The following is a 26,680-nucleotide window of genomic DNA, read 5'->3' as shown; positions in this document are numbered from 1 at the left end:
TCTTATCCAGAACAACTTACATAGGTTACAGTTTTTGCATGTTATCCATTTATACAGCTGGATATTTTACTGAGGCAATTCTGGGTTGTGTACCTTGCCCAAGGGTGAAACAGCAGTGCTCCAGCGGGGAATAGAACCAGCAACCTTCTGGTCACCTGCTCCTTGCCGCTATGCTACACTGCCCCCCCCCCCCCCCCCCCAAGTGTTACCTAGCTACCTGTATGTTTTCCAACAGTGGTGTCGAAGAAATAAATCAGGTGGAAATATATCAATATTTCCTATATTGTTGGTAAGAAAAACACAAGGCAAGTGCAATCTCACATTTTAGCATGGCGCAGCTCAGACAGACCGGAGCATGGGGAATACTGACACAGTGAAGTGTGGGATAAATGACTCATGTGACCAAGATCAGAATTTCACTCAGTACCACAATTCCCTGAGGGGTCAAAGGTCAGCTGTTAAAGCCACAGCTAATGCAAATATTAGCTTACAATACAACATAGTGTGTGGAGGAGAAACAGTTTCCAGGTAAGGGAAAGAATCTTGATTGATGGGTAAAGAGAGGTTTTTCTTAGTTATACCCAGAGAACCAACTGTTCATTACTACTAAGAAACCTTAATTCTCATTGACCTCCACAAATTCCAAAGTTGTATCAAAATCACATTTACTTTCTCAATTACATTTGCAACGCAAAGTCATATGTAATTTGCTTTTCATATCTTTTATGCATATTTTTTGAAGAAAAAAAATTATGTTTTATATTGCAGTTATTAAGATTAGTGGAGAAAAAGCACAGCGTATCGGATGGGAGAGCACCATGATGGCTACGTGCAGTAAAACAGTCTGACCAAGCTTGCGTGTTCCCATCCTCAGCCACATCTCTGGTAGGACACTGCCTGATTTGGGCCACTCATGTAAACAAGATAAGTTTCGAGGAAAACTCCTCTCCTAAAAGGACCTCTCACTGAACTTGATATCATTTGTCTTTTTTTTTGTCATCCAGCGGTGCAGTGGTTTATCTATATTTACACGGGCGAGAGCTGATCTTTAATCTGTTACCGAAGTAAGCAAACCCTATAGCAATGAAAAACCGTGCACTGCGTAATCTGCAAAATAGCGGCGTGTGATCGTGACGTGTCTCTTCGGATCGGCAGCCGTGTTGAGCAAGCGTGAAGGAGCCGGACTGCGCGTTCGCCGCCTGCGTGTTCCTGACCCGCCTGTTCCCAACTCAATTCGTCCTGTAACCATTCAGCGCCGTGCGCTCGACATCATGCATTGTGCCTGTAAATTTAGAACTTAATGTAATGTTTATGTGCCTGGATAATTTACATTACCTGCCCTGATGAAAACTGACCTGATAAAATTCCAGTGAAAAAATTGAAACAAATCAATAGGAATTACATATTTACACACACACACACCTATTCTTAGTTTTTGAAAATCTGTTTCGATTGCTTGTGGCAGTATAAACGAGTATAAAACGGTTTGTTCAGTAGTTGGAAATTAACATGTAATTGTACTTGTCAAACGATGAATTGTTATTGAAAGGGGACGGATTCTGTACTCCTTCCCAAAACGTTTTTCATATCAAGCTAATTCCTAACCCAGATTAAGTTGGGATATGTCCAAGCATCTTCCGCTTCGTGGATGCGTGCGTGAGAACAAAACGGCACGTAGAAAATACTACCGTCTAAACAGACTCGTGCTGTTTTTATTTAGTGTTTCTGATGGCCTGATGCGCTCCCATAAATTGCCATGCGAACTGTTTACACTCTCACGTCCATAAACTAAACAACTGCATGAAGGATGGTCCCGGCGCGATCTCAGATGAATTTAGGGACGAACTCGGTCCGCTGTGAGTCTCGGAGGTCGGAGCTTGGAGCGGGGACTGAGCTCGGGTACGCGCAGAGCTGCAGGTGTACGGTCGAGCTGGGACGCCGTCCTACCTGCGGGGGAGACTCGTTTTACCTTTGCTTTACCTCACCTCACCTGCATTGTGCCCGACTGTTCACTTTCCATTGAATGAGGACCGGTAAGTGTTTTTTCAAAACGGACTGTAGCTGTTTCACTTACCGTTAGTGGTTTCACTTTTTGTTCCGTTAACTGAGGATAAGAATGCCATTTGTAATTGTTACAATAAAACAAAACAATGTATACAAATGAAAACGGAGATCATGCATACATTGTTTTGTACGTATGTCATGTATCATACATTGTTGTGTATGTAGTGTGTATGCAGCCTACAGTACCATGCAAAGGTTTGGACACACCTGATGAAGATGATGGAAAACATGCATTCAAAGAGGTTTTGACCTAAAAAAAATGCTGAACTGCTTGAAATTTGTTTCTTAGACAAATGTAAATTGTGAAGTTGATACCTATGTATACATTTATATATATATATATATATATATATATATATATATATATATATATATACATATATATATATATATATATATATTTGGACTACTTTGAAGAATCTAAAATAGTTTTGATTTGCTTAATACTTTTTTGGTCACTGCATAATTCCATTTGTGCTATTTCATACTTTTAAATGTTTCCCATTAAACTATTAATTAATTGTTAATTAATTATTCTAAAATGTGGAAAATAGTGTGTCCAAACGTTTGACTCTTTCTGTACACACACACACACACACACACACAGGACTTTGGACTGACATAGGACAGACTTGGAGCACAAGATAGTTAAAGTGTGAAAGCTGATGTCAGTGTAGTGGCTTATTGATCTGTTTTGACGTTTATCTTGTCATAATGCTCACAGCAGGACCATCTGCTGGTGTTTTGCCTGTTTTTTTTTTTTGCCTCTATCTGTTTTTCCTTTTGAAGGTTTGATCAATTTCTGCCACTGCAGGCAAAGACATTACGTTACAGCCATTAGCTACCTCTACTGAACAGAACAAACTGTTCAAACACACCCAATACATAAATAACAAGGTGTCCGTTTTTATTCACTTCTAATATGAAACAAGGAAAAATGGAGCTCTCCTTAACGATTGATGGGATTGTCAGAATGGTCCGACATAGCACATTTATCCTATTTCATTTAATTTCATTTTTTACATTTCAATCTCATTGCACCTCCCAGTGCAGTAGTTATGACCACTGCCATATTTATTCAGTGTGACAGCCTGTATCACTTACTCCCTTTTAACCAATATGTTGACATTGATGGGAAGAGAATAGACTGTTATTAATGACACAAATATCAATACAGAACAGTATGAGAAATACTGACTACCAGTGATTACTGAAGTTGCTTCTATTCCCACCCCCTAACACCTGCTACTTCTTGCATTTGATGTTAATATTATGTGTAGTATTATGATATATTATGAATTTGTGTTCTAGGGACTGTTGCATCGTAGGATACCTGGCTTTTGTCAGAGTGCACAAGTTAACTTGTGGTAGGGCTTGAATAGCGTTATGCTCACACTCACTGGTCTGGGAGTGTTGTGAGCTTAAATGAGTGAATGAATGGGCACACTTATGTTCTATTGTGCTGGAAGTCACTTTGGATAAGAGCGTCTGCTAAATGCATGTAATGTAATGTGATGAAACGAGCAGAAAGCTGTAACTCTCATTAATGTGGCGGTTGAACCCTGCCTCTTCGTGCAGTGGTTAAGGGGTGTTATTGCACTGATTCATACACTGGGACTAATGAAAGTTTTGGTTATTGTAGGACCCAGTTTGAATTTTCACTGCTGGCTACTGTAACGCTTGGACACGTGTTCAAATGTGATCGTACGTCTTTGTGCAAGTACTGTTGTTCATGTGGTCCTATTGCACGCACCTGTGTACCCTTTTCCAGGTGGTCTGGATGAGAGTGTCTGACAGATGAATAGGTGTGAATGTGAATATCTCGCTGTGTGTGAATGTGAATATCTCGCTGTGTGAATGTGAATATCTCACTGTGTGTGAATGTGAATATGTCGCTGTGTGTGAATGTGAATATCTCGCTGTGTGAATGTGAATATCTCACTGTGTGTGAATGTGAATATCTCACTGTGTGTGAATGTGAGTATCTCGCTGTGTGAATGTGAATATCTCGCTGTGTGAATGTGAATATCTCGCTGTGTGTGAATGTGAATATCTCGCTGTGTGAATGTGAATATCTCGCTGTGTGTGAATGTAAATATCTCACTGTGTTCTGCCAGCTCTGGAGGCACAGCAGTGTGATCCTGACCTGTGTGTTTCCTGCATGCTCCTGTAGCTGATGGAGGCCATCACTGGAGCTCTGGTGCTGGAGGCCCTAATGCTGCTCCTGCCCCAGGGGAGGGGTGCGACCCTCACCCTGCTGATCTCCATGCCCAACGCGTCCATGCCGTTCAGCGTGGGCCGAATCGGGGCAGGAGCCCTGATCGCCATCGACGCCGTCAACAGGAGCCCGGACCTGCTGCCAGGTCAGCCGTACGCACCCTGAGATCCGCGAGCGTCTGTAGCTGCTTCAGTTGTAAATCTCACATGGCGATAAATTGACGATAAATGTAAATACACATTATGACATCTCATTATAGCTGTTTCCTCAGTTCTGATTGGCTACAGACCTGTTTCTCAGGTTTTATTAAAACTGTTTCCTAATCTCAGTTAAGTCCTGGTTGGATGTGTATTGTTTTTTTCAAGGTTCATTGTAACCTTGATTGGACACTGTAATTGTTTCCTGAATTCTTTACACCAGTTCGGTAAGCCTGACATTCAGATCAATAACCCCCATCATGAGACTATGAACATTGCAACCTCAAGAGCATTGTTTACAACTTTATCTTGTATAAATCAGGACACAGACACTTGCAACTCCGTCTCTTGGCTTTCATGTGGGGGCTTGATTCTGTAAGGTTAATCATGTTATCTTTCAGCTCCACCAAGTTTCAAAATAGCTTCACATCATTGTAGTTATTGCTATTCTTGTCATACGTGTTCCTGCCTAACATGTGAAAGCATTAAAGGCTGATGCCGAAGCCTTTCCCATGACCATCATCTGCCCTCAGACATGAGAGCTTTCAGAGTGAATTTACATCAGTCCACTCCATTCAGGTCCATCTCCTCTTGTAACAGTAATTCCACAAATTGGTCTCTCCTCGTCCACCTGAGGAGAGCTGGGGGTCAGAGTGCTGCAGGTCAGCATCCCTGCTCATCACAGGGGGTCCACATGCCAGTGCGCCTCTGTGATCTCCTCTCCCTCCGGAGGGCTGATTCCACAGCTGCTCCCTTACGTAACGTCCTCAGCATTGTCAGGAGGGACACGTGTCGAGGGCAGAGAACGCTTCGCAGAACCCGATCAAAGATGGCAGCGGAGGCCGGCTGTTTGAGAGGGAAAGAGGGATCAGCATGTGTGAGGGGGTGTATGAGGGTTGGGGGTGAGTGAGGGTGCAGTTAGAGGGGTGTGGAGGGGGGTTGGGGTGCACTGCTGTTGTGCAGTGGATTCAGCGATGTTGCTCTGTAACCCTGCGCAGGTCACCGGCTGGAGTACGAGTATGTGGACGATGAGTGCAGCGCGGTTACAGGCGCAGGGAAGATCGTCACCCTGCAACACCGCCGCAACTACAGCGCCTTCATAGGGCCCTGCTGCTCACAGGTGAGACCTGTGGCTCATAGGTGAGATTCTGCGGCTCACAGTTGAGACGTACTGCTCACAGGTGAGAGCTGCGGCTCACAGGTGAGATTCTGCGGCTCACAGGTGAGACCTGCTGCTCACAGGTGAGATCTGCAGCTCACAGGTGAGATCTGCAGCTCACAGGTGAGATCTGCGGCTCACAGGTGAGATTCTGCTGCTCACAGGTGAGATCTGCGGCTCACAGGTGAGATTCTGCGGCTCACAGGTGAAACCTGCGGCTCACAGGTTAGATCTGCGGTTCACAGGTGAGAGCTGCTGCTCACAGGTGAGACCTGCGGCTCACAGGTGAGATTCTGCGGCTCACAGGTGAAACCTGCGGCTCACAGGTTAGATCTGCGGTTCACAGGTGAGAGCTGCTGCTCACAGGTGAGACCTGCGGCTCACAGGTGAGACCTGCTGCTCACAGGTGAGAGCTTCAGCTCCACCTGCACACCCACACTGCAGTCCTGATGTTCAATATGAATTTACTGCTATTATACAATACAGCTGCAGCTGCTATACTTCTACTGGCCTACTGCTACCACTGCTATTACTATAACTACTGCTACTACTACTGGTCCACAAGTACTCATGCTAGGAGTTCTAGTAGTAGTAGTACTATAGACCTACTACTGCTAAGACTACTACTAGTAGTACTACTCGTAGTAGTACTACCACCACTACTACCACTACTATTGCTATCACTGCTACCACTACTACCACTACTACTGCTACTACAAGCCTAGTGTTACTTCTATCACTAGCCTACTACCACTACTGCTAATACTAATGGTAAGCAATTCCCACTAAGACTGCTATGCCCTTGTGAGATTCTCTGTCAGTTCTCACTGTGGCGTGAAGACACAAACTGTTCTGTCCATTATAGTAAGCAGATCAGCACTAATTGATAAAATTATGATTTGGATTTGTTTAATGTGATGAATGGGTCCAGTCAGAGCAGAGCTGATGGTCCTGATGAGAATTTGCATTATGTAATGTTACTGAATATTGCTGCTTTGACTGCCCCTGCTGCTGCCGCTAACAACCAGGATCATAATCACTGTCATTTTAGCAATCCGATCACGCAGCTGTGATGAAGGAAACGTTCTTAAAATGACGTAGTTGTTGTCTCTCAGGTGTGCTCCCAGGTGGCCAGGCTGGCAGCCTATTGGAACATCGCTGTGGTCAGTCCGATCTGTGCAGGCCAGGAGTTTCTGGGCAAGAAGGTGGGAATTCTGCTCTATTCCGTAGAAAGTGTGCCACTGAAATGTGCAAGTGAGTCTGCAGCAATTATCAGTCTGAGGGATTTGTAGATTTAGACCAGAGGTGTGCTCAAAAGAACATTAAATGTCTGTTTCAGGGACTTTATTGAAAGGGCTGTTTATTACAGTTGTGTATGGAGAATGAAGGATTGATTATTTGATTATTCACAGGCAGGTCCACACATAAACACAACTTTATATCTGTATATACTTGTTACGTAAGATGCCACAGGATGTCTGGGCTAGCCTACACTATTGCTTTACATAGACAACCACGGAAGGATGCTATGTTAATACAATTCCTCTTCCTCCTCCTCCTCCTCATCATCATCATCATTGTCTTTCCCCTCCCCTCCTCCCTGTGAGGGCAGGAGTTCCCTACTCTGACCAGAGTGTTCGGACCCTTCACCAAGATGGGCTCCTTCTTTGTGAAGATCTGTGAGAAGTTTGGCTGGAGGCACATCGGGATCATCTACAACGACCGCGTTACCTGGACCATACCTGCAGAGGGCATCCGGTACGGCCAGGGCGCCTGGGTCACACCTGTGAGAGAGCAGCCTGGTCCACAATCTAAAATATGGCAATTCATTTTCAGCATACATCCGGATAAATTGCATTTATTTGAAAATAAATCAGCCATTGCCTTCTTCATATATATATAATTTTTCATATATACAAGATGCCATATTTTGTTATTATGTATTATTCATTGCATTATTTACTACACACTTTTTTTTCCACACATTTGTCTACACATGTGCAGCCTCATTCAGTGTAGGGTTTCCAGCGCACCCCTGACAGAATTCCAGCCAATGGCTCCAACTTCCTTTCTATACCTGCCACAGATACACGGCGGAGGATAATGGCATCACTGTGGCCAAATATCTGGGGTTTAGTGACCAGGACGAGAACAGCAACGGGTCCCAAGCAGCTGCCCAGATCCTGAGAGAGGTGACAGCGGTGTCACGCAGTGGGTACCCTCTCTGTCTGCAGTTCTGTCTGCTGCTTACACATGCATGGTCACACTCACCCAGGCCCTTGGGTCTGAATTTAAACATTCCACAGTGTCCTTAACCTATCTGTAATGTCTTTAGCTCAAATAGGTAAAGTCCAGGCTTAAATGTCCCTAACTAACTAAGATTGCTCTTAGGCCTGGACTTAATCTGTCTGCGATATCCTAAATTCAGATCGGTTTTTAGCCTGGGATTAACCTGTCCACAATATTCTTAAATCATATGGTTTTCAGGCCTGTCATGTTCTTGAGTGCTTCCTACACTATTTTTTTTTAGTTTGGCAGTTGCTTAAAAGTCATACTCTTCAAAGTAAAGGATAGAGACTTGATTGAATCTGGACATGAGATCAGCAATTGTATGTGGTCATAATGCATCATGATTTGGTACATTTGGATCAGTTTAATGTAAATATTATCATTATATATCATTAAAAATATCCATACCTCTTGGTTATCTCAGAGGTATCTTCTTGTCCCAGGAGGTATTGTATCTTCTTGTCCCAGGAAGATACAATACTTATCTGAGGACTCTTTGTATGGGCTACCACATTCCAGCTTCCATGTTCTGAATCTCCTAGGTGTTACACTGTTTTATGCCCCAAATCAAAGGACTCCCCTGTACAATTGGAGTAACACTCCGTGACAGGCAGTAAGGTTACATTAACGTTAAGATAATGTCAAGAGATGAATATGCATGAGCACGGAGAGCTGTTGGATCTTACAAAGGCCAGTCACGTGGTCACATGGTCCAGGGATCAAAAGTCAGGGCTATACGATAGCTGAAGCGGAACACGGAAAAGCACACGTTCCGGAACCTCCATTTAATCTTCACTAATCTGCCACCCCTGTTAAATGATCTTATCCTGAAAAATAGGAATAGGTCCTTCCTTCTGATGTTCATTCAACAGTCAATGTTTTATTTTTAATCACAACGGGCACATGGCTATTTTTGGTGTATTGTACATTAATTAATATAATTTCTGCATTTTAATACTCATATGACAGTTAAATGACATGCATCATAGTGAAATGGCCCATGACTATCTTGTCTCTCTAATTAGATATGGGCAATAACATAAAAATTTCATTCACTGTATTTTTTCTGATCACACTGTCATGCTTGTCTAGACATCTGAAATATGTAAACTTTAGTTTAAAAGATGTGTTTCTTTTTTAATATGCTTATCCAATCTTTCATGTGCATGTCTAAATAACAAACTAGCAACAAAATTATCAATATGTCATAACTGCAATAAATTTGAAGTTCTGTGCGAAACAATTATACCTTGAATTACAGTACTACTTTAATGTACAGTACATTGCATTTTCACGGGAAGTGAGAGCAGAGGATCATGGGAACTCCACGAGTATGTCCCCTGTCTCCCCAGGGGAGCACGGGAGAGTGTCACCCCTGCTTCCTGTGACGCTGTAGCCAGTTTAAAGCTAACAGCAGACAGGCCACAGTGAGGAGAGAAAAACCCAGCCAATTACAGTGGGTAGAACCTGGGCTGCCCTGGAACAACTGGATAACCCACTTTTTCCCTGTCCAAAGACACGTCTCAGTAACCACATAGTAGCGTGAGTAACCTTCTATAACTCACCTGATCAAACAACAAAACCCACATTTTCTCTATATCACCTTTGTGTGGGTTGTCTGATTAATCCACTGAATAGTTTAATTGTGTTATTCAGTCCCTGGATAGCATCTTGCCATAGCCCTGCGCAGCCCTGTAAATTGTACTCAGTAAAACCTGTTTGTCCTCAGTGCTGATAGCCGAGGTTGGGTGAGCTGCTTAGAAGCAACAGATATGAAAAAAAGGAAAATCCCCAGCACTTTGGGCTGGGCAGAGATAGCCAGGGATGCCCTCAGAGACCCTGCGCTTCTCAGAGGCCGTGGGACAGAGTGCTGAGCGCTCCGCTTATCTAACAGCTGTGGCTGCCTCTCCAGGGAACCCTTTGCACCCTCCCCCAGACTGAAGGCTCTGGCACTGGGCTCTGATCACGGCTCGTGACCCTCTAGTGTGGAGATAACTCCTTCTGAAGGACTCTCTCTGGCTCTTTGTCAGCAATGCTTAGAGCGCTTATGCTACATTGCTGGCTGAGCAGAGCCATGCGGAACGACACACACAGCGATATAATGCAGAGAGGCACTTACTGAGGCATTCTGGGCTGAGCGCTTTACCTGAGGGTACCGTAGCACCGTCCCGCCTGGGAGACAAACCAGTGACCTTTGAGTTGGGAGACCTGCTTTGATACACTATGCCACACTACTGCTACCACACACTTACCAGCTGCAGGAAAATAAACTGCCTGTAATGAACTGACAGTTACATAGCAGCAGAGAAGTGATGATGATGTTTACTTTATAACCTCCTCAGACTCAAAGGGCAGGAGTCAGTGTGTAGTGCTGTGGTCTTGCAACAGCGTAATATTCAAATAGTGTGCAGTCTTGCACTGATGAAGCAGTGTGTAGTATTGCAGTGTCGTGACAGTGTTTGTAAGCTCTTGTAATAGCGGAAATATTGCATTTCCTGTATTTGTTGAATCATGTACACGTTCTTGTTTTATACAACATTTCTTGCTGTTTTATTAAATGCACTTTGTACTTGCACGTTGGAAGTCTCTCTGGATAAGAGTGTCTGCTAAATGACGAAATGTAAATGTAACAGTGTGTGGTATTGTGGTACTGTAGCAGTGTGTGGTATTGTGGTACTGTAGCAGTGTGTGGTGTTGCGGCACTGTAGCAGTGTGTGGTATTGTGGTACTGTAACAGTGTGTGGTATTGTGGTACTGTAGCAGTGTGTGGTGTTGCGGCACTGTAGCAGTGTGTGGTATTGTGGTACTGTAACAGTGTGTGGTATTGTGGTACTGTAGCAGTGTGTGGTATTGTGGTACTGTAGCGGTGTGTGGTATTGTGGTACTGTAGTGGTGTGTGGTATTGTGGTACTGTAGCGGTGTGTGGTATTGTGGTACTGTAGCAGTGTGTGGTATTGTGGTACTGTAGCAGTGTGTGGTATTGTGGTACTGTAGTGGTGTGTGGTATTGTGGCACTGTAGCAGTGTGTGGTATTGTGGTACTGTAGTGGTGTGTGGTGTTGCAGCATCTTAACAGCGTACATACTGTCACAGTTTGTGCGGCCCCCGCAGTATCGCAGTGTTTCATGTTTCTCCAGTCATTGTGATATCCGCCAGTGGAGGAGCGGTGAGGACGTTCCTGATCGAAGCTTACAAAGCGGGCCGCACAAACGGGGACTTCGTCTTCTTCTGCTTCGAGCCCTACGAGCAGAAGGACATGTTCGGCGATTTCAACTGGAAAAGAGGTGCGTCACACCAAACAACCCCCCCCGGTAATGCAAGTGACAGCTTTGGCATGTGTGTGCTGCGTTACGCAATATTCTGCATGCGCGCTGTACCGGTTAGCTTTGGACCGCGTGGCGCTGCGTTCTGAGACGTCCTCCAGGCAGAAGTCAGCACGCATCAGCGTCCGAGTCTGCTAGAGGACACAGCTGCGGCTTTGAGAATCGCTGTATTAACATTTGACTTGACCTTATGCGATTTTCTGCTCCTTTCGCTGCTTTTCTAAATGAGATTACTCTAATGAGTAATAATTACACTTTCTCATACAGTACAAACCTGTATTTTCAGTCAGTGAATAAAAAGTTCACCTGACTTTCAGTGCTTAATCTGTTAGTTTGGTGGTGCTTCAACCAAGTAGAGTAAATCTGTAATTATAAGCATGGCTTGCACAAAAAATGGTCAGTGGATTCAGCACTTCATATGTGCTGTTTTTTACTTAATATTTTCTGTTATTTATTCCTCTCCTCTTACAGAAAATATTAAATAAAGAATAGCAAATTTGAAGTCTTAAATGCATTGACTGAATTTTTTTTTACATGTGAGCAATGATTATAATGGTGGATTTTCAGTCAATGACAAATAAGCAATAGAGATTCATGAGAGAGCACCTCACGAATATAAATAATCATATCTAATACCTGCTTTGCTTCTACTGGCATTATGTGATATGATATGATGTGATGTGATATATGATATGACTGGGTATTATATGATATGTGATGTGATACGGTTTGGTGAGATGTATGATATGACTGGGTATTATACGATATGTATCCCAGGAGATATGTACGATTCCATGGCCAGGAAGGCCTACTCGGCTCTCTTCCGCCTGTCCCTCTACAAACCCGACACGGAGCGCTACCAGAACTTTTCAGCCGATGTCATCCGCAGGTCGAGAGAAGACTTCGGCTACGTCTACGCACCTGACGAGAAGGTGGGCTTTGAGGAACGCCAGCTTCGACCGTCTGTAACGTTGCCCTTACGCACGTGTGGCAGCACATAAACACAGTGACTCAAGGAGATGATGCTTTTATGCTGATGTCCACTTAATATGATGTGTGTCTGTTGCACCTCAGAATAAAGGTGATACCCATTGGACTGGATTCAGTCCTAAACTCTGACTCACACCTAAGTGCAACTGTCCCTATTATTTATTTATTTATTTATTCATTTTTCATAAGCGGTCTGACATAGTTAAGCAATCACCAAAAAGGTTTGTATTAAAAAAAGTAATGCTGGCATTCATCTGTTTGTCAAAGTTAAGGGTAAATGTTCATTGAATGGAGGCCTGCATTTTAGTTGTTAAATGTTTCTCTGCTTGATGCAGATTCGGGGAGATTTTGTCTCTGCATCTGTTAGCGTTGTTTTTGTGAGTGCTGTCCTGTGATACGTACTTAATGTACCAAGGCACGTAAGCCTTGCAAATCGCTCCAGAAAAGAGCGTCTGCCAAATAAGTGAATAATAACAGTTATAATCCCATCAAGAGGAGCTGTCTGGGCCCGCAGTACACTGTGGATTTTGGTGGAGGCGGGGCTGTGGGCTCCTTTATCCTCATAGTGATCGCCGTGTGCTGTACGAGGTTACATGGTCCCTTACAGGCTCCAGAAGAGGACAAGGCTATTGAGAGTGAAGCATATTGTGCCTTTTTATGCTACAGATTTGGGAGGAGAATTTGCAGACAACCCCTAAGGGCACCTATGTTACAATACATTACGTTAAATTCACTTAGCAGACGCTCTCATTCAGAGTGACTTCCAGCGTAAAAAGAAGAGAAGTGTATCCGTTCAAGTTGAATGAGCAACAGTGTCAGACCAGGCTAACAACACTCCTAAACCAGTGCGTGTGAGACAAACCTGGATAAACTGGTTCCATCTGCTAGTTTAAAAATCCGGCCTGTCACTTCCATTCTGCTTCAGCTGTTCAGACCATTGCTCCATGCCTTCTGCGATCATTTTTTCTCTTTATGATGTCGAAAAAGGATTGGGGGTCAACAATCTCAACCGCATGCACTTAGACTCCCAACATAAAATGAATACCCCTAAAATTAATACCCACATCGAACAGCAAACCTTCAATATCTCCAACAAATGCATACACATTGTTTGGAAATTCATATCCACTGAATTTTCACTTTTGAGAAGAAATGTCATTGTTGATCACAGTAAGAATATATATTTTAAACTTTTATAATTGCAGTTTACATAACTGTCTGCACACATGGCTGTAGTATATGAAGGAATCGCATTGGTTACAAGTGTTCCTCTGTTGAATAATTCCAGGAATAATTATGACATCACAGTCGCAAAGCTTAAATGAGTTTTTGGCTTTTTTTTTTTTGCTGTGACTGACAGGTGTCAGTTCTGGCTGCTCTCTCCCACGATTCTGTGTGGCTGTACGCTCAGGCCTTGAACGAAACGCTGTCCGAAAACGGCAACCCCTACGACGGTTCCGCCGTCACTCGCAAGATGTGGAATAGGACGATCACAGGTGAGGCGCTAGAGGCTAGTTATGTGGCCAATCTGAGGCATGAAGCTCACCTTAGCTTCAGCAAAGGATGGTGGGAAGGGGGTTGCGTCCCTGATCCTTGGCGGACTGTGAGTCTGTCCTGAAATGAAGCGGATGATCATGGCGTTACTTCCCTCTGTTATGTGGATGCAGGCATTCAGGGTGACGTGACCATCGATCAGAACGGGGACAGAGAGTCAGCTTACATGATGCACCACATCCAGAGCAGCAATGGGGACTTTGAGGTGACATATTTCAGCTGTATTGGTGACTATAAGCCTGAGATGACAGAATATATCTCCCAGATGCAAAAAGCTATATGTGCCAAAAGTTTTATTACAAAATTACAATCTTACAAAAGAAGTACTTTTAGATTTGATGTCCATTTACATTTAAACTTTTTTTTAATTAAATTCAATTTATTTCATAGATTCATCTGAACTACTTCACTATATTATGTAACCATAAATTTTTTCTATGATCATCAGCAGAGTGTAGGAGGATATGATTTTCTTTCATGCTGTGTGCGTGTGAATCTTCACACAGGTGATTGCCAACTACTTTGGAACCAATAAGACCTACGAGAAAGTGAGCGGAGTGGAAATCAGATGGCCAGGAGGCAGGAAGACGGCCCCTTTGGACACTCCCGAGTGCGGCTTCAGAGGGGAGAACTGCCCGTATACTGGTACTCTGCCTCTGGCTATTCTCCCACGTTGCTTTCCTGTCAGAATAGTTTGGTTTTAACCTCAGACTCCGAAGGAAAAGCAAATATCTGTGAGCAGGGTGGTTTCCCATTTGAGCAGGGTGGTTTTCCATTTGAATCCATATTCCCTAATTAATTAAAAACCCTTGAGCCCCTGCTGATATTATAACATGTCCCATTGTGCTCCAGCAATGCTTGTGGAGGATGTTAGAGCGGCCGCAGTGTGGCACAGCACCAGCAGGGGTCACTATAGCTCTTTGTCAGTGTCCCCACTGTGGCTCCGTGAGCTGTTCTGCTATGCTGCTTGGTGCTGCAGAGAGGCCCATTCTTCAGGGATCACATATAAGGTCGACAAACTCATTTCATCTCTGGCCTTGGACAGGGGGTGCCTTAGGTGACCCTGAATTATTCACAGGTGCCTCCTAGGCCTAAGCTGCCAATTCTTTGTATGTTGAAATATGTATTTTCCATAACAATATTGGATTCTTAATGTTCCCTCAGCTCTACAGGTATACTTATTTCAAATAAAAGAAGCTTAGGTAAGCTTATGCGACAGTTCTCACTTTTGATATATTCTTTTTTTAATGTCACTGGATGGACTTCATAAGCATCAGGAAAACTGATATACCTTGTGTGGTTAGGTCAGCCACAGATTGCTAAGAACTCATATTACTTAGTGTAGAATTAGCTGGATGCAAATTATGCCATCACTCTGTGTTTACTGTGATCTTATTGCATATTACTCATTCATGCTTTCTTCCTCCGGGGGTAAGGACATCACCTATTAGCTGAATGGCTGAGAGGTTTCAAAGCCAGATCCAGAAATGTATGAAAGTACAGACATGTTACCCTGCATTACTATTATTATGGGTCGTAATTTGGTAATGCAGGCCCCTGAAAGGTCTGTAATTTGACGTGGTTAAATGCAATTTTGTGTGTTTTTCAGAGAGGAGCTTCAGGATTGCCATGGGGCTCATTGTCAGTGTGTTTGCCTGTGGGGCACTTGGCATAGGTCTCCTGTACAGGTAACTGGCAGGCACACTTTCTGAATTCCTTCCATCGGAGAGAAGAGGGTGTGAATTAACCTTGATCCTACAGCAAAGCAATCCCAGTTTTACTCAGAAACTGATGTGATGTGCAGTCTCATTTGAAGTCTCTCTCAGTCTACGCTAGATGAAGATCAGATGAAGCCAGGCAAAGTGATGCCTGGCTGAACAAGACAACCTGGCTACCTTAAGACTGACAAGCTCTAAATGGAGAGCAAAACTAGCATTTTAATGAGCGCTTAACAGGTAGCTATTTCTGAGGAATGGTCCCTAGTTTACCTGAAAAGCATCATTTAGTATGTACATTTCAGTGGTACTCAGGAATGAATGATTACAGTAATTATGGTAAAAAAAAAAAACTGAAAGTGTTTGGAAACGTACCCCAGGGCAATGTTTATTAGGACATGCAGTACCAAGTGTTCACCACAAAAACCCTGATTTATAAACGTTGTGTGCATCTACACATTCTTTTCCTGAGTTTAATAACCTCGTATATCACATTGGGTGCCTTTTAAGTGGGCTTGAGGTAGAATGTTACAGTGTTATCTTCACATAAGTTTATTCCAAGGCTGTGGTAATTCTCTTCTTCTTGCACCAAATCCTGAGACTCTGAAATCCATTGTAGTTTTCAAAAAAAAAAAACTTGCAAGGCTATACGGCTCTTATCAAGAATTAATGTTTATGGATTATGAATATGATTGAAGATGAGCTATGCTCTAATCAGATTGTAACTTTTTCTTAATCCCTGGCAAAGCAGGGATATCAAATGGTGGCACAGTTAAATGTCTCCAGAACTTGTTCACGTAACCCAGGAGAACAATGTAGAGTTTCGGTTCAAAGAATTACTGTTATTAATATGGCCTTTGAAGTAGCATTGTTTCACAATAGTGCTGATGACCTATCCACAGAATCAGAACAAGACATTTTCAGAAGTAGAAGCATTACGAAATGGAATTTTCTTCTTTTCCCTTTGAGAATAGAATTGTTCAGAAGCGGAAATATCAAATGGAAGCTTTTGAGGACTGCTTCAGGCCCATTGAATGCACAGTTGTGGGAAAAAAAGTTTGTGAGCCCTTTGGAATCACCTGCATTCCTGCATTAATTGCCGCTAAAATGTGGTCTGATCTTCATCTAAGTCTTGATAATAGATAAACACAATCTGGTGAAACAAATAACACACAAACACAAAATTTTTCACACGGTTCAGAATGCAGTTTGAACGCAGGGGGTGACACACATTACTGGATTTGTTTCAGGCAGTACAAGCTCCAGGAGAAGGCCTCGATGATGTCATGGAAGATCAGCCACAGTGAGGTCACAATGGTGTCAGAGCACCGCCCCTCATCTTCAGCATGCAAGGTAGAGGGGCTGACTGTTCCATCAAAGGGCTGCTGATCTCTCAAAGGCTGTTCCCCTGACTAACCTGACCTGAGGCACCCAGCATGTCCTCTGAGACTGTACAGTGACAGCTTCAGTCAGCTTCAGTTTTAAATGTAAAATGTGTTGGGGGCTTTATCGCTTGTGGTTTTATAACAGTAACATCATATTTGGATTTGTTGTTGCACTTTGAATTTGGCACCTTATATTTTGCTTTGTATTTGTATTCATTACATGCACCTAACACATAGTCCTACAGATTCATTGGGACAGGATTAGAGGTAAATAAAAAATTGAAGTAAATAAATTACAAATCCGGTACACTATCCCATGAATATACTAGAATAATAGCACCATATGATATCCATTATTCATGTTTCCGGTTTACAAATCCAATAGTTGTAGACCATTGTGATAACATGTCAGGCGTAATTTGTAACTCCCTTCTTTTTTAACAAGGTGTCTTACTTCAATGAGAAATCCATAGATGCCTCTTGGGAAGCAATTGGTGGCGGCATAGAAGGCGAGCTCTCCTCCCACAGAACCGCAGTGTATAAGGTATGCCTCTCGCCACTGATTTTTAAGTGCTAGGACCGAGCTTAATGTGTGTGGGGCTTATCTGTGTTTAGGTCTTAAGTCTCATAGATCAGGCACTCATGTCATATTGGCTGTTTCAGTACATTTCCATTGCTCCGAAGACAGGACTATTTCAGTACATTTCCACTGCTCTGAAGACAGGACTGTGTCAGTACATATCCACTGTTCTGAAGACAGGACTGTCTCAGTACATTTCCACTGCTCTGAAGACAGGACTGTGTCAGTACATATCCACTGTTCTGAAGACAGGACTGTCTCAGTACATTTCCACTGCTCTGAAGACAGGACTATCTCTGTCTCAGTACATTTCCACTGCTCTGAAGACAGGACTGTTATAGTATATTCCCTCCACTGCTCAGATGACAGGCATGCAATTTATCAGCATATTATCTGCTTTAATGAGGCAGACATTAATGAGGTAGTTCGCACATGATAGACAAAGCATGGGAGCAGGTATTACTCAAACAGGACATGTCTGCTCCATTCTAGGGTCTGCATCCCCTCCTCAGACACCCTTCAGCGCAAGCTTTGGAAAGGTGCACACCTGTGTTTGTATACTTTTGGACAGACTTTCTCTGAGGCACATCAAATCCAGTATTCGAACTTGTTATGCATTAGGCAGTGCAGTCTTCATTTCTTGTTGCCTCGGGGCAGAATAATAAACAGATAACAATGGATGCATCGCTCATTTTCACGGATTTCTCTGAGTTTTTTGTGGCTGTTGTTGTTTGTCCTTCAAGGAGAACATCTGTTCGATCCGTTTCCTGCTTGTGAAAAGCGTGAACCTCAACAACGAGCTAATCACGGAGTTGAAACAGGTACGCCTCGCCGGTAGTGCTCAGTGTTAACGAACGGTCCGGAATATTCCTAACCTGTTCTCTCGCCTGTGCGGCTCATGTTGCTGTGTCCGGGGCAGTGCAGAGACTTAATCCACCCAAACATCTGCTGCTTCCTCGGGGGATCCTTGGAGCCCCCCCAGCCCTTCCTGCTGACAGAGTACTGTCCCAAAGGAAGTCTGCAGGTACTCCTCGCCCCTCATTCATCTTTTAAACACCACACTCAGGGTGCTTCAGTGGCACAGGCCACCCCTCGGGGATGGGGGTTTGGTTTATTTAGTATGCACTGCGTGTGTCCCGTTAAACACGCTGACTGCATTTCCAAATACTCTACTGGCTTCTTCCACAAATCCTCAGTGGGTTTCAAACTCCAGGAACATTTACCTGTGAAATGATATTTGGGGTAAGGGCTGATGATTTTTACAGCACGTCATGCAAGTGCCTTCTACCCCATTGTTATTTTCAGTCAGCCAGTTTAAATGATGAATGTGATGTCTTGATGCCATGGTGTGATTTTCTTTACAGGACATTTTGAGGAACGACTCCATCAAACTCGACTGCATCTTTAAGTATTCTCTGATGCTGGACATTGTAAAGGTAGGGTACTGTAGGTATAAACCTGTCTGGACCTTGCTGGATGTTGTAAAGGTAGAGTAGGTGTGAAAGGTGACCACGCATTGCTGGACATTGTAAAGGTAGAGTAGGTGTGAAAGGTGACCACGCATTGCTGGACATTGTAAAGGTAGAGTAGGTGTGAAAGGTGACCAGGCTTTGCTGGACACCAGGTGCTGTCTCTCACCTGCAGGGGATGGATTACCTGCACCGGAGCCCCCTGCGCTCCCACGGTCACCTGTCCTCCTCTAACTGTGTGGTGGACAGCAGGTTCGTGCTGAAGGTAACCGACTTCGGTCTGGGACAACTGAGGCAGAAGGTCAAAGGGGAGACCTGGGGCTGCTGTGACGACTGGCATCGTGAGTGGCTCAGAGGGGCGATCTCCCCCAGCTGCACAGTACAACATGGGAGCTGGCGGAGTAATACTAATGCTAATGCTAACGCTAACGCAAATGTTAATAGTAACATTAACGCTAATGCTAATATTAAATGCTAATGCTAACAATAGTACTAATCCTAATAACAATCTTGATTTGGAGTGTGAGGAAGAGGGCCAAGCTGCATTATACGCCATGGGAGATAGCAGATAATAATTCAGTAGGTATGAATTTTAATACAATAAGGGGCATCACTGATGGTGAGATTATAGGGGTACATATCTTTGGCTTGGAGTCTGAGGAAGAGGTCACACCTTGCCAGGGGCTGAGGTTGTTGCCCCCTCCCCCCTTTTTGGTCATCAAACATGGGAATAGATGTAAGAAGGAGATTGGGGGGGGGGTGCCGTTAACAGCTAACACAAGAAGGAAGTGGCGAGTGGGTTTTTTACACTTGAGGATGGGACAGGTTGGATGATTGCGTGGGGACTGTCTAAAAATCCTCCTCTCAGATCTTTGCTTGGAAGTTGAATAATATAAAATGATAATTATAATCTTCCTGAGGCGGGTGTGTGAGGGACGCACATCACTTTGCTTGCAGTAGTCACTCCTCCTGTGCTACGCTGCTCCCTCTGCCTGCAGGCCTGCTGTGGACAGCCCCTGAGCTGCTGAGGAAGGGCGTGTCCCCAAAAGGGACCCAGAAGGGGGATGTGTACAGTTTCGGGATCATCTTCCAGGAGATCGTGTATCGCCGAGGACCCTTCTTTATCCCCAACTGCACTCTGAAGCCCAGAGGTATGGTCCTTCCTGTCAGAGTATGTGTATACGCATAGATATATGTAAATGCATATGTATCGGTATATGTATGTATGCATGTTTACATATATATCACACCCTACTACACAAGCCCAGAAGTACAGCACTGGCTGACAGAGCATGTATATATACATTGATATATGTTGCTCATTTAATTGAATAGATACACGTATGTTCTATTATGCTGGAAGTCACTCTGGATCACAGCGTCTGCTAAGTGCATGTAATGTATGTAATGAAGTGTAAGATATATATAATTTGTATCTATAGGTATATATACAAGTATCTATGGATGCATGTATATATTTATGCATCACACCTCTACTACAGACCGAAGCCAAGCGGTGCAGAACCGCCTGTCAAAACATGTACATATACACACATGTAGATATACGTATGCATGCTTGTATATATTACACCCCCTCGGCACACTTCATGTCAGAGGTATATAGGCTGCCAAAGCTGCTCATCCATCCCAGCAGGTTGACACTCTTTGCTGCTGTTTGCCATGTCCTCTGCATTGCATTCTGGGTGTTTTACGGGCCCGTCGTTGTAGCTAAGAGGGGGCGGGGAGCAGTGGGAGGGAGGCTTGGGAATGCAGGAATGCAGCCCAGCTCATCTCTGTCAGTCGCTGGGTCGGTTTGGCGTGAGCACGGCGTCAGGTCAAGTGGACCGCGTCGGTGAGATCCGACTGGGAGCGTAAAACAGGTGAGGAAGACGCCAAAATGCAGCCCTAACACGGTTTAAAGGCTTGGTCTGATAGCTCTGTGACACGGAGCAGGGAGATTCCAAGCGCAGAGGTGACTCAGGCCACAAGAGGTTTGGTGTAAAGAAAGTGAAGGTTTCTTTACTGGAAAATCGAAAGAAGAGTTATTACACAACTCTTTTGACAACTCAAGATTGAGCAAATCCGTGAACAAAGAGCGGGGCTTAAATTACAGAAAACACAGGCGAAACCAATAGCTAATTAACACAGGTGATAGACATTACCTAAATAGAACACAGGAAGCATCAAGGCCCTCTGGTGGCCATCCTGGGAAGTAGCAGACACATCCCTGCCAACCTCAGCTTGCGGCAGAGTCCGACAGTAGCAGCCAATGGGAAGTGTCCTTGCTGGCTGCTCCACACTGTCTCTGTGACGGTGTCTTTCAGAGGTGGTGGAGCGTGTGAAGGCGGGGGGGTGCAGCCCCCTCAGGCCCCACACTGACCCGGCCGAGTGTCCCGAGAGCGTGGAGACGCTGATGAGGTGCTGCTGGAGGGAGAGCCCGGCGGAGCGCCCCGAATTCTCCACCCTGAAGGTGGTGGTGAAGAGGCTCTGCCCCAGCGGGTGAGAGATCAACCTGTGCTGCTGTGTGTGCTTTCTGTCTGCAGGGAACTGATCCAGGGTCAGCTCAGTCAGCTAACATCCTAAACCCAGCCGTTGTGTGGAGTGAGACTAAACTGATCTGGGGTCAGCTCAACCACTGTAAATCATAGACCTAGCTGTTATGTGGATTGAGGTTGAACTGATCTAGGGCCAGATATGCACTACATCCAAAACCCCACTGTTATGTGGAATGACATTAAACTGATCTAGGACCATATCAGCTGCTCTAGATCCTAAGATCAGCTGTTCCAGGGACAGAATTGCAGTGATTAATCCAAAACTCATATATTATGTGGAGTGAGATTAAACTGATCCTTGGTCAGATCAGCCACACACAACTGAAACATGCCAGAACAGGACACTATGGATCAAGGATGAAAAATGCTCACGCCACATTCTTCCTATTTTACCTTTAACACTAAATTTGCTGACTGCTAGTCAGTAATCACATGCCAGCCATGCACTGAAGCACTGGAAAAGCCAAGGAAAGTCTGTGATATGAGAGTGTAGAAGAGAGTGTTTTATATGCAGAACAGACTAGTGCATTGACTTGTGCTCTTTCTTCGATATTAACTTTCTGTAACTGTTTTCGAAAGTTCTCTGGAAGGCTCGGGGGGGTACGAGGTAAGTCGCTGGGGCTCGTTAACAGCAGTCAGGGCTGACAGCGTGTAATCGGGCTGTAGAAACACTGCGTGACTGCTGTCCTCCGGGGTGCGGTGCCACGCAGCTCGGCGCTGGCGTGTCTCCCGGGACATCGGCGCTGTCAGGCAGCGTTATGGCGGCACGGCAATCCCGCAAGGACCCGGCGCTCACGGCACGGCATACTGCGGCATTCTCTCGCCGAATCACTCCGACGCCCAGTCCAGCCGCATTAACGCCGTCTCGAAAACAGAGGGAGCGTGAACCCAGAAAAGTTTGAGAAGTTTAAAGTGGGAACGTGCTTGCAATATGAGATCAGTGCCTGGGAGGCAACCTGAATCACATTTCTCCGGAATAACAAGGCCCCCTTCTCTGCGTGCTAGGTGTGAAGAGAGGTGTTGAAACGCCGGTGATGTGGTGCGAGATTAGAACGCCGACGTGATTTTATTTCTTCATTAATTATCTGAGGTGTTCGGTTCTGTCCTTAATGCTTCTTATTTTACTGGTAAAATAAGAAGACTGGTGCTGTGCGCGTGTAGCGCCACTGTTCTGTCCTTATGGTGTTTCTGTTGTCCTAATTCACTGGAGCCATGTACTCAGTCTATTTTTGTCATAAAACATCTTCACCCTCCCACCACCCCCCTCCCCTATGCCCCCCCCCGAAACAGAGGGAGCGGCAACATCCTGGACGACCTGCTGTCCCGCATGGAGCAGTACGCCACCAACCTGGAGGAGATTGTGAGCGAGCGCACCGCCCAGCTGGTGGAGGAGAAGCGCAAGGCCGAAAGCCTCCTCACGCAGATGTTGCCTAGGTAACGTGGGGGGGGGGGCTAATGAAGGACGGCCCCCTCGAATTTTCACGCTCTAATCGGCTCCTTGTCCCGGCAAGGCCGAGTCGTTTGGGCTGTGTTTGAAGCGTTAGTCATCACAGACGCCTGTGAGATCGATCACCGCGACGCCGTGACAGGAGCCGTTACAAACCCTAGCGTGGCAGAGGAGCCGCTCTTTTGTAAACAAAGAGCTTCTCGAGTCCTCTCCCCGTATTTCAGAAGTGTCCCCTCTCTCCCCCTCTGTTAACTTCAGGCCCGTCGCCGTCCAGCTTATCACCGGGAAGACGGCGAGGGCCGAGACCTACGACTGCGTCACCATCTACTTCAGCGACATCGAAGGATTCACCGCCATGTCTGCGAGCATCACGCCGATGCAGGTGAGCCGCGCCGTGCGTCAGCCTGTCTCCAAACACGAGGAGACGCTTGGCGGTGAGGCCTGGATGAGGCTCAGAGCTGCAGACCAGGCCTTTTAGATCCTCACTTTTCATCAAGAAGCATGCAATGCTCCTGATTATTGTGGCCGCGCTCCGTCAGAAGCTCACAATTTCTCAAAGGCAGTTTCGCTGTTTTGCCAAATTTGTTCCCGGCAAACATTTGCCTTGGCGCGGAGCACCAAAAGTAGCAGACGTCACAGAAGGAAAACTGTATTTCCCCGGCGGTTTAGGTAAGACATCAAAGAAAACGAGAACACATGCCATGAGAACAACAGCTGTGATAGGTTACAGTCACCAGACCTCCAGGCCTAGAGACAGCAGTTTTGACTGCCACATTCAGGCTCCCAGGTTGGGCCCTGGGGCTGTGGAATGCTACAACTCCAGGTTTTCAGTGACCTCTGTCTCTGGGGGTCATCCTGATATTGTTGAGCTGGCCAAAAGTTCGTGCCCTGGGGTTATCCTCCGTGGTTGTTCAGTTGATCATGGTATTCTGCCTCCAGCAACAACCCACCTGCATGAGTGGGCCAGATGCAGTGGTGATTGCAGGCTCTGAGAGATGGCCCCAGACCAGAGTTCTTCCAAAGCACAGGAAAACTACAGACAGTGATAATTATTCAAATAGAGCAGGAGCATCCATCCTTGACAACACATTTCTGTTGGAGTGTCAGAGCTGTGAAATGAAGCACCGGCCTATTTTAGGCTGATGGAGGGATATGAGCTGGGGGCGGTGTGGGGGGGTGGGAGGGTTTTTGGGGGGAGCACTTGGCGCCTCAAAATTGACTGAAACTGAAATAAGAACGGGAGATTCAATACTGCTGATTTAAGACTTGGAAACAGTAAGCGTATCTCTCTCACATAGGTCGTTAATGTGCTGAATGACCTGTACACGTTCTTCGACAACATCATCGACAGCCATGATGTATATAAGGTAAAGTAGCAAGTAGCAAGTACACCTGTCAAAATAGTCCATGATGAGATCATATTTCACAGGCTGTCTGCTCTCATATGTTCTACCTTTATCAATATCTGCACTGATAGTAATAATAATACTAATAATAATAATGTCCTTTGTAGTTTTCTGTACAATATATCATTTGTGGTCCTTTGTTTTCCCATCACCCTCCTCAGGTAGAGACCATTGGTGATGCCTACATGGTGGTGTCGGGCCTTCCCATCAGAAACGGGGACGACCACGCCAAAGAAATAGCCAGGATGTCTCTGGCAATAGTGGACGCCATGACAGAGTTCAAGAGCGAACACCTGCCCAATCAGCAGCTCAAAGTCCGCATTGGACTCCACTCAGGTGACTGCCGAGGTGGAGGTAGCCACAGAGAGGTGGGCTTCTGCCCACCGGCGGTAAAGCGTATAGGAAGTATAAACAGTTATGGCAGGCCTGTGTGTTTCTTTATGTAAGTTTGAAAGAAAGGGAGACAGAGAGAGAGAGAGAGCAAGAGAGAGAGAGGAAGAGGAAGAGAGGGAGAGAAAGAGAGAGAGAGAGAGAGAAGGAAGCAGAGAGAGAGAGAGAAGGAGGAAGAGAGAGAGAGAGATAGAGAGAAAGAGAGGAGGAGGAAGAGAGAGAGAGATAGAGAGAAAGAGAGGAGGAGGAAGAGAGAGAGAGAGAGAGAGGAGGAGGAAGAGAGAGAGAGAGAGAGATAGAGAGAGGGAGCAAGAGAGAGAGAAAGAGAGAGAGAGAGCGAGAGAGAGGAAGAGAGAGAGAGAGAGCGAGGGAGACAGAGGAAGAGAGAGAGACAGAGAGAGAGATGATGATGGTATAGTCCCCTGAAATCGGAATCTGATTAGTGCTGTTTGTGCACGTGTCAGGTCCCTGTGTGGCAGGAGTGGTCGGTCTGAAAATGCCTCGTTACTGTCTGTTTGGGGACACCGTGAACACCGCCTCCCGCATGGAGTCCTACGGCTCACGTAAGACCACAGCGCACATCTGCTGGCCCACACATAAATATTAGACTCAACCAGCCAACTGAGGACCGTGCTGTAGTGCTACCCTTTGCATAAACATGAACAAGTGAGGACTCTTCTGTAGTACTAGCCCTCAGATAAATATTAGCACCAGCTAACTAAAGGCTAACTAAGGCTAACTGTGGAGTCTGTTGTCGTCTTTGTGATGAAAGAAGAGCTTTGGGCCTGTGTTCGGTCAGTTTTGGGTCACGTGCTCCTCTGGTCTCGGTTTCTCAGCTCTCAGGATCCACGTCAGCAGCTCGACCAAGACGCTCCTCGATAAGTTTGGGACGTTCCGCTTGGAGCTGAGGGGAGACATTCACATGAAGGTCGGGTGGTTTAGCCTTCTCCATACTTTCAGTGCCTTATTGCTGGTTTACTTCCACTGACTGCCCTGTTAGTCCCATAGCAACAGATCTGTAAGCGAAAGATGTAAACACCTTTAAATAATAATTAAAATAATATTTATTGTTTTATTCAAATAACTTAAGAGTACTCCATCTCACTAGAATTCTATCAAATATATGCATGTAATATATATATAATACGTAAAATGAATACATCTGTATGTAATTTATATTCAATGTAATATGCTAAATATATGACCTGAATCTGAGTTCCTTGAAAATTTAGAGGAATGAGACTGGTTTCTATTTCAAGCATTGAATGGGATTAAAATAGCAGGAGCTGTTTAATGGCTAGTACCTAATCTTACCTGAATGGAATGGTATGTATATAGCAGCAATAGAGAATATTCTGCAGAAATAGCAGGAATGGGCAGAAAATGTCCTTTTGATGATTTGTCATTCAGCAGCGCTGTATTCATTTCCCTCTCATTTTTATTCATTTACAGGGAAAGGGTCTAGTGAGGACTTTCTGGCTTCTGGGAGAGGAACCATGAAAATTAATTATATGCACTCTTCACATATATGAACAAATTCTTTTCCTCTCCGGTCTTAACTGGTGAATGTATGTGTAACTCTGCTAAGGGCAGCCCTGTATTACATCATTTCACTATTGTTACCTTAACTAAGCTTTTTGTCATCAGTTTCACCTTTGTCAGGCTGCGTGCATGAGAATGCCAGCGTGTGTGAGAATGTTTATTCAGTCATTGGATAACAGGTTAATTGCTTAATTGGCCACACCTGTTGTCAGGTGATTTAAATGAGAGGAAGATTGCAGGGAAAAAGGAAGATCGCAGGGACAGGGCTAGGGAGGGTTGCCTTGGGTTAAACATTGTACCCCTTTTTATATAAGCTTGTTTTTAAAGTGGCTTTTTTTCTTTACAGTGTATCAAAGATTTTTTTTTCTCTTCATCCTGTGGTTTTAAAATACACTTTG

The 26,680-nt window shown here is 44.8% G+C and overlaps 1 protein-coding gene across 1 annotated transcript; it reads left to right on the top strand.

The window, feature by feature from the left end:
- Nucleotides 1-3,001: 3,001 nt before the first annotated feature.
- si:dkey-37g12.1 (atrial natriuretic peptide receptor 1) lies at nucleotides 3,002-26,240 on the top strand. Its single transcript, XM_036516632.1, has 27 exons — nucleotides 3,002-3,031; nucleotides 4,238-4,427; nucleotides 5,478-5,599; nucleotides 6,754-6,843; nucleotides 7,251-7,396; nucleotides 7,725-7,849; nucleotides 11,064-11,210; nucleotides 12,027-12,181; nucleotides 13,600-13,735; nucleotides 13,907-13,998; nucleotides 14,300-14,438; nucleotides 15,403-15,481; nucleotides 16,759-16,861; nucleotides 17,339-17,437; nucleotides 18,217-18,294; nucleotides 18,393-18,568; nucleotides 18,831-18,909; nucleotides 19,118-19,283; nucleotides 19,941-20,093; nucleotides 21,267-21,441; nucleotides 22,788-22,931; nucleotides 23,203-23,326; nucleotides 24,243-24,311; nucleotides 24,512-24,686; nucleotides 25,205-25,303; nucleotides 25,577-25,668; nucleotides 26,193-26,240. Exons 1-27 carry the CDS (start codon nucleotides 3,002-3,004, stop codon nucleotides 26,238-26,240), a joined length of 3,231 nt encoding a protein of 1,076 aa, XP_036372525.1.
- Nucleotides 26,241-26,680: the final 440 nt, after the last annotated feature.

This window comes from Megalops cyprinoides, chromosome 22 (genome assembly GCF_013368585.1).
Source record: "Megalops cyprinoides isolate fMegCyp1 chromosome 22, fMegCyp1.pri, whole genome shotgun sequence".
In the NCBI taxonomy this organism is placed as follows: domain Eukaryota; kingdom Metazoa; phylum Chordata; class Actinopteri; order Elopiformes; family Megalopidae; genus Megalops; species Megalops cyprinoides.
This window is presented reverse-complemented; position numbering and strand designations above follow the sequence as displayed.